Source organism: Nestor notabilis, unplaced genomic scaffold, assembly GCF_000696875.1.
Source record: "Nestor notabilis isolate BGI_N333 unplaced genomic scaffold, ASM69687v1 scaffold11332, whole genome shotgun sequence".
In the NCBI taxonomy this organism is placed as follows: Eukaryota; Metazoa; Chordata; class Aves; order Psittaciformes; family Psittacidae; genus Nestor; species Nestor notabilis.
In genome coordinates, this window is record NW_009919720.1 from 56,786 (window position 1) to 65,205 (window position 8,420).

Consider the following 8,420-nt stretch of genomic DNA (forward strand, 5'->3'; position numbering starts at 1 on the left):
ACATTATCACCAGCATAGGTAGCCTCTGACTCCCTCAAAGGAGACTCTCACAGTCTCTGCCAGTTTTGAACACCAGCTGGCAGAGATGGGCAGCACGAGGAGCAAGTCCTTCCCCAAAGCACACACACCTTTTCCCTGGGAAGCCAGCAGCCCATTCCTACACCACCCAAGCACCCTGCCATGACTTAATCTTGCTGATCAGCAGCAAAGTCCCGCACTCGGGAATCGACAGAACAACTGCAGCAAAAGGCCAGGGCTGCATCCCACTAAGTGGCAAGAGCACAGCATGGTCACCCCAGAGGGGGACAGTGCCAAAACCGCCTCAAGCCACCAGCAGGCACCCACACCCCACTCCCACTCTGCAAAGTATGCAGTGAAGGCAGAGGGGCAGGCGGCCACACCATGGCTGCCGTCACCCAGGTTGCTGACCCAGAGGGGATGCATTCCCTTCCAGCAGCATGGAAAGGAGAGATCGTTGCACAGCCTAACCCCTCACAGCCCCCATGCAGGGCGGGGGTCATGGGCACCCGTGCTCCCAGCTGCCATCCCTGCACCATCCTGCCTGCTCAGACCCCGTGCCCTTTCCATTTGGTAGAGGTATTGATCTGCTGGCACCAATGGGCTGGATAATTAGCCAGGAATTAGGGTTTCTATTACGGCCAGGAGGCTGCCCCAGCTGATTTATCACCTGAATAATTTACTGTGATTGAAAGGAAATTAAAATGAACTCCATTTGACAACTGTGTGCTTTTATGGGCTTTAGTGAAGACTCAAAAGCCAAATTAATAGCCTGGTGTTGTTTAATAGTCTACTGAGAGTAAATATGGAAAGGTTTTTCCTCTCCTGATGTGCTCTTTTAGTCTGGATTTTAGAGTTGGATTTTTTTTTCCCTCCCACCAATAAAGCCACAGACTGGTAGAGGATGTTTCAGCTGGAAGAAGCACAGCTGTGAAAACCACAGGAACACCCTTGCTCTCTGCTCGTCTTTCTGCTGCTGACACTTGCCCTTCCCTGACTATTTCTGCAGGCAGAGGGGCTCCCAGTGCCATGGCAAGGGTGGTTGTGCAGGCAGCCGGGCAGGAAGACCTGCCTCTCCTGGGCTCAGCACCCTGATCGTCACATCCACCCCCCGCCACCCCAGTGGATATGCGGGTGCATTTGGCACAGCTCGGGGTGCTGAACCCAGGTCTGCCTGATGGACTCCTGCCTGCATTTAAGGAGCTGTCTATAGAGCTGGCAGGTTGATGATGTAGTCCACTTTGCCTCTTCCTTTTCTTGCTTATCTTTCTCAATTTTACTTTTTTTTTGTCCATTTGCTGAGCCATACATTGTTGTTTTGTTTTCCTTTTCACCTTGCTCTTCTTTTACCTGTCACACAAACCATGGGTAAGAACTTGCGTTTACATGCTCAAATCACTTCTGCAGTTGGCAGATCAAGACTCCGAACATTCAAATATGGCTATGAGTCTGTTCCATAATTTTGTTACTGGATAACATAAAGTTTTGGGCAAACACAAGCAAATATCAGCTCTGCCTCTCTCATTGCAAGTGTCAGATTTTTTTAAGATGCTCAGCAGCCTTTATCCACCCAAAGGTCGTGTTCTTCAGGAATAAACGTATTATCAACACTCCAGCGACCAGGATCAATCATATGGTCCTGCAGTTTATTCCTTCCTTCTGTTTCTCCAATAACTATATTTTGAGAGTACTGTGCACATTTAAAACAGATGGGTCACACTTCCTGGCTTTAACTAGGACTTTCCCTGTTATTCCTGAAGATCAAACCCCAATATTATAAGGAGGACTGTGCACTTCTGAGCTCTCAGGAGCAGCACTCTTGCAAACACACCATCCTACACAGCTCCTTACAGTGAAAAAACAACATTCCTCTTTCAAAGCTAGAGCATACTTGGACAGGAAGTGAAACCTGAAGATTTTCAAAATGAATTTAAGCCCCTCAGTCAGTTCAGAGAAGACCTTCACTGTAACTGTCTCTGAAACTGAGGACAATCAGGTGTCAACTTTGTGCAATTTTTCCAATTTACTAGAAATTTAAGGGGTTCATTAGCTATCCAGATTTCACCTGCCTATGCTTCAGATTTAGACTTATCTGCGCTGTATGCCAAGAATACATATACTACTGTATGTTTGCCAGGTTACTGGTTTGTACCTCAGCCCAAAATATTGACATTTTATCCAGAAATTAATCTGAAAACAGATATTCAGTTTAGTTCTAGCTAAAAGCAATGGGAAAGCATGAGCAAGGGCCTGGGAATTATCTGCTATTAGAGGCAAGCAGTTCTCTTCTAAGTCAGTGACCTACATAGTGTTGAATCTGGTCACATCATGTTATGGCTCATTATGGCCCTGATCTAAAATCTATTGAAGTCAATAGAAATATTACTCTTGGCTTCAAAGAGTATTTGATTGGGCCCATGTGTGAAGCTGAAAATACAAGAGAATCCATTTCTGTTGTGGACAGAAATCCAGCATAGATAATTCTCTTTTTTATTCTGGGGAAATTAATGTACTGCTTCTCCTATTGAGCTGATCCTGCTATAGATCCTTCATCCCACAGTCTTCCCCTTAGAGGTACTAATCCCCCTCTCTTACAGCCACAAAAAGCACGTTGGTCTGGAAGCTCCAGGCTTCACCCCAGCCCACTTTGACAGGGCCTTCCTGCACCTATCCACCCTTCCAGGCCTGAAGTCCCCCAGGTCACAGCTGTTTCCTGGGTCTCAATCTTCAGGAACATCTCCTGTCCGTGCTTCTGCTGGTGAATGCATTTGAGTCCACAGTTCACATGGCCAATGCTACCGGCTGGGCCTGCCCAGGACAGCTTCCCGGGGAGCTCCATCCTCCATCCTTCTGGCTGGATTGCAGGAAGCCACCAAAGGACGATCAGCCTCAGCCATGCAAACCCTTGGTTTGCTGGGTACAGCCAACATGTCCAGTTCCTCCAGCTGGATTCTCTTAATGGACTACGCACTGGAAAATCAGCCCACTCAGTGTAGCAACTCTGTGCATAGGAAGGGCATAGGATGAGTGCCAGTTCTAGATAAAATCTGAATTGTTGGTGCAGTGATCATGAACAGTGGGGTTTTGCCTATGACAAGGGCCAGGCTGGAGTACCTTGTCTGCTGTGGACATAGCCGTACAGCACAATGCCAGGGCTGGCTCCTTCTGTCAGTACAGCTTTGCTCTGAGGGAAGCCTGGATGTGGAATGCTCTATCTATCTGTAGCACATTTGTGCTAGCTCTAACAGCCCTTCGTGTGGGCAGGGGAACTGCACTGGAGCCAACACACCAGGGAGCAGCAGGGTCCATCTACACATAACCCAAGAGGCATGGAGAGGAGAACGGAAACCACTGCCAGCCCAGGAGGCAGATGCTGTGAAGGCTTTCCTTCTTCAAGACATAAGGATTATGTGACCTTGAAGGCATGGACTTTGTCGTAGCTGATGAAAAGAGCTGCACAATGCTGGTGGCCACGAGCCATGAACAGAACAGTGGTACAACAACGGTGTTGTAAACACACTGCTATATGCATTTCCAAATCCATGCCTTCAAATCTGTGAAATCAGTTTTCCATGAACATTTGCAGCCAGTGCAAATCAATCATGGGCTGTTCGCAAAAAAATGAGCACAAAAGTGCACAAATGTGAGGGAAAGGCATTCCTTTTATGCAAGAATTCATGTTTATAGCAGAGTTCTGTCAGGGAAAAGCAGACCAGGGTGCTTCTAGAGTACTGATTTTATGCTTTGGTTACTTGCCCAGAACATACAGACACATGAGAGCTTCACTCCATTTGGGCTCCTCAGGCTCCCCTGCTCCCAGCTGCAGGACTTCACCTGCCATCCAAGGTTTCTCATGCCCCACAAGCACAGGTATGGTACATCCATGCTGCAGAGAACACACCCATGCATGCACAGCTGCACTGATGGGATCTACATTACAAAATGAGGCACATAATAGGAGATGCCTCACTTCTGGCCCCCAACACACACAGTCATAGAATCATAGAATCGCAGACTGATTTGGATTGGAAGAGACCTTAAAGTTTATTCAGTCCCAACCCCTTGCCATGGGCAGAGACGCCTTCCACTAGACCAGGTTGCTCCAAGCCCTGTTCAACCTGGCCTTGAGCACTGCCAGGGATGGGGTAGCCACAGCTTCTCTGGGCAACCTGTGCCAGGGCCTCACCACCCTCACAGGGAAGAACTTCTGCCTAAGAGCTCATCTCAATCTCCCCTCTGTCAGGTTAAAGCCATTCCCTCTTGTCCTGTCCCTACAGACCCTTGTCAAAAGCTCCTCTCCAGGTTTCTTATAGCCCCTTTAGGAACTGGAAGCTGCTTTAAGGCCTCCCTGGAGCCTTCTCTTCTCCAGATAGTTAACTACATGAACCCATGGTGGGACACCTGCCTCATCCAGCGCATGCGATGGGCACTGTTTCTGAACAAAGGACTGCCTGATATTTAATTTTCTGTCACTGCTGAGTGGTTGCCTTCTCCCCCATTGTTGTGTAAGCCCTTCCCTGAAGACAAGTATTGATTCCCTGTGGGTCCCTCTGTAGAAGGCACAGCTTACAGCAGATGTGAAAACTCAGACGATGCTTGCCTACAGCACAGCACATTTTGAGGTGAGAAAGAACTCATGAGTCTCCAGTTCATACAGGTGAACTGAGGGAGACATTAAAAATGGAAAAGTAAAGGAAGTAGACTGGAAGCACTTAAAGTAAAAGGTTTTGCAGTCCCACACAACCCATCAAACTTGTCTACCTATATGAGAGTCAATGTAGACTTTCCAACAGCACACTTTCCAACCCCAAATTTTTCCCAGAAAAGGCATCAGGAGGACTTTGGGGTCAGCCTTCAGCCAGGGGCCAAGTGTGCTGAGGCTGCAAATGCTTTGCTAGGTAGGAGGGACCTGTCCCCCCATGCCAAAACTCACCATTGCCAAGAGACTGTTCCCAGCACACAAGCGAGGAGGAACACTTAGAAAAGAGACACCAAACAGGGAGAAAAAGGAACTTCCTTGTCTAGAGAATGGCAATTCTTCCAATAAAATACCTGAAGTCCTCCTCAGGTGAACAGCACATGGACATCAAGTTTTTGTGCCCAAGTAAAATTAATGGTAATTCAGCTGGCTGCTACTGGACCAAATTTCTAAGAAAGCAGATAAGCAGTAGGTCAGCAGCTCCTACTAGACTTCTTGTCACACCTCTTTATGGGGAGGATCATCTTTTTCTTATTTTCCTCTATAGAACTAGCTCAGCACTCCATACTTCCACTGCTGACTTAGCTCCTAAAGCACCACTTCTGGTTTCAGCAGCACTCTGGAAGTCTTGGTTTACTACAACAATCTATTGCAGGGACAAAACTGGTTTTCCAAATCACACCATTAATGTTCTCAGTGTTTTCTTTCTCACTGATTTCTTTGGCCTTACTAATTGATCCAGACAGCTTTTCCACTGTGGTTAAGTATTCTGACAGCTTTGCTTGGCTCACCAAAAAGGTAAAACACGACTGCTTCAGGTAACAGGTGGAGTTCATACCACACCATTGTGAAGAGAGGTGGTTCACACAGAACACATACGTTCTTGTCGAAAGCTTTACACGCCACCAAAAGGCAGAAGCCAACCCCAAACAGCCACGAGCCCTTAACCACGCAAGGCAGTTCTGCTCAACACCTTTCGTAGATGATAGTATCATATTTCTCAGCATCTGACTTCCCAGGCCATACAGAGAGTACTCTGTTAATCAAACTAATAGCTGTGTATCTCCAATCTTAAAAATCTGACTGCACAGCCATTCTAGTCACAGCTTCTTACATGAATCCAGGGAGCTCCCTGCTCCACCAACAGCTGAATATGCCAGATTTGACAATCGAGATAATATTTCAGCAACACCATCATTTAGTTCTCCCATTCTTCCTATTAAACCATTAAAAGTTTGTCTGCATAAGAGTTCACTCACTGATGGACTGAGCTACAGTCCTGCATGACTCAGAGACTTCAGAGAAACGAATAAACAATCCTCTTCTATCACTGCTCTCTTCGTAAGGAATTTTGTTGCATGTAAAAGTTCCACGGGGACAAATCTAACACCACACAACTTCCAAGTGATCAGCACTAAAAGGCTCGCTGCAAGAGTGGGTGCAGCGCCAGTCCTCTCCAGTATCAGTCGCGTTCGGATGGGATAACCACCATCTAGTGGTACACGGAGGCCATTTCACCTTCCAGAGGCGCTGAGTGTCTCTCCTCACCAAAAAAACCCAAATTGACCTCAGCAACTCCCCTATCTTTTTCCATCTTGAGTTCAGTTCTGCAGCATGTTTATGTCTCTCTCCCCTCTGGCAGAGATTTTTAGCAGAAGTCATAAGTGACTGCCCATGGCTGAAAAGCCATGAGACAAGTTTGGAAAATGTTTAGATTGGCAGTTCAAAGACTCCTGCAATACAGGGGCTTGTTTCAATTTGCTTTTTGCAGATTCACAGTGGTTTTCTAGTCTTCCTTCACCTGTCAGTGCTAGAAATGTATCTTTTATGCAGTTTCTTAGCAAATATAAACAAGGGAAACCACAAAACCAGCAGAAGCTGGTGAAAAGCAAATGGCGCTATGAATGAAATAACAAATGACAGATGTGAGCTTAAAGGCATGAGGAATTTCTATTCTACCATATGATTTTCAGCATAAGTAATTATTTTTTAATAAATTGATACCGATACCTATTCCTTAACTGAAGCCATGATGGTAGCTGGCTGTCATGAGATAATCTCCAATGACCCTCAAATGTACAGGTTCCTCCAAGGGAAATCAGTGTTTGCAGTTCAGGAAGTCCATCCACCTTGCTAAAAAGTAGGTCTAATATTAACACTGAAAATTAATGACTAGATACCTCATTAAGTAGCCAGCTACACCTATACTGGAGCTGACAGCAATATATTCATTTCTACCTCTAAATTAAAGGCCGCTGCCCAAGAACACAGAGAGACATAGCTCATCAGGTTTTGCATGCGCTTCTGTATTGCGCCTGCAAAAATAGAACTTTCCCAAAAAATTAGTGCCAAGTCCTTCTCAAACACACTGCTAATCTGTAGGTGCAACTAATTTACCTTCACATACTAATTGGGTATTTCTCTCAGCAAATGGCCAATTACATGCATAATAAGCCATTTCTGGATACAAAAATCTAATTTGTGTGCACAATCATGTTAACTATGAACCAAAATTAGCCACTGGGTTTTGCACGTCTTCTCCTTGTTACCTGCAGAGCCTGCTTTTGATTTAACAAAAGCATCAGAAGATGTGACATTCTTTAAAGACTCACTTAATGTAACTGGTCCAGGCCAGATGTAATTTCGTATCTAAACACTTGCTAATGTTTACACAAGTGTTTTTCTTCATTTTTTAAAACTCAGTATTTATGTCTAATGTGCACTCAGCTGAGAGAAGCTTAGCTGAGAAGAGCTTGACACAACACGTTTATCCATGTTCTTCTACTGACACTCCTGAGACGCATTTGGTGATGTCCACCAAATAGACCTCTGTCAGTAAAAAGTGTATCTGGAAAATGCTGAACATTTGTAGTAGTACCTGCTCTGGTTTGATGGGCTCAGTTGTTGTGAAAATGTCAGAATAATGTTGCCTCTCGAAGACTCGATCCAAGACTTCTAGCTGCTGCTGGGTGAAAAGGTCTCCTCGCATCTGTTTCCGAAGAAAATCTCTGCCTGGGAGAGAATGGCCATTTGGTACTGGAGATTCCTGAATACCTTTCAAAGACGAGAGAGAAGGAGAGTAAGTAGTCATCACAACGGTGAGACCTACATATAAATGTTTAATTTTATCCCTTGAATAGATGTGGGTACCAGCATGGTGATACCATGAAGACTCTTTTGAAAGAAGGTTACAAGCAAGACACATTAACCAGTCCTGCATTACAGCCAACCCTCAACACAATTTACCATTAACCATTTCACACATGATTTAAAGGAAGGACAAAAGCAGGATAATGGTGACATCCTTGCTTGCATGACTTTTGCTGCACCACCTGAGAACATGTTTGGTTTGTGGTCTGGATACCAGAGGACACAGAAGAATCAAGCACACCACCTGTGCTGCAGTCACAGTCAACTTGGGTCAGCTCCAGCAGATCCATTTTGCCCAGTCACACAAAACTCTTCACCCCTTCCTGCGTACCAGCAAGTCTTGCTCAGCTCCATCCTGTGCCGAGCACTGAGCTATGATGTGCCCCTTGTCAGGAACCAGCGACTCTCCATCCAGCACCATCTCCCACCGTACTGAGAGAGGATGTCCCAGGGCTGAGTTACCACCATGACACCCTCAACAAGGCCTGATGCGATGCACTCTCTTGGCACTGCAGTTTCACTTTGTATTCCTTAAACTTATCAGTATGATGAA

The 8,420-nt window shown here is 45.8% G+C and overlaps 1 protein-coding gene across 1 annotated transcript in view; it reads right to left on the reverse strand.

Moving 5' to 3' along the window:
* LOC104402469 (paired box protein Pax-5-like) overlaps positions 1-8,157 on the reverse strand; it is a gene marked incomplete at its 3' end in the record, with an annotated part of 48,607 nt that extends 40,450 nt beyond the window's left edge. Inside the window, exons 1-2 of the mRNA XM_010010355.1 lie at positions 8,082-8,157; positions 7,596-7,771 (exon numbers count right to left, since the gene is read on the reverse strand). Coding sequence (XP_010008657.1) covers positions 7,596-7,771; positions 8,082-8,157 — 252 coding nt within the window. The remainder of the gene's footprint in view (positions 1-7,595; positions 7,772-8,081) is intronic.
* Positions 8,158-8,420: the final 263 nt, after the last annotated feature.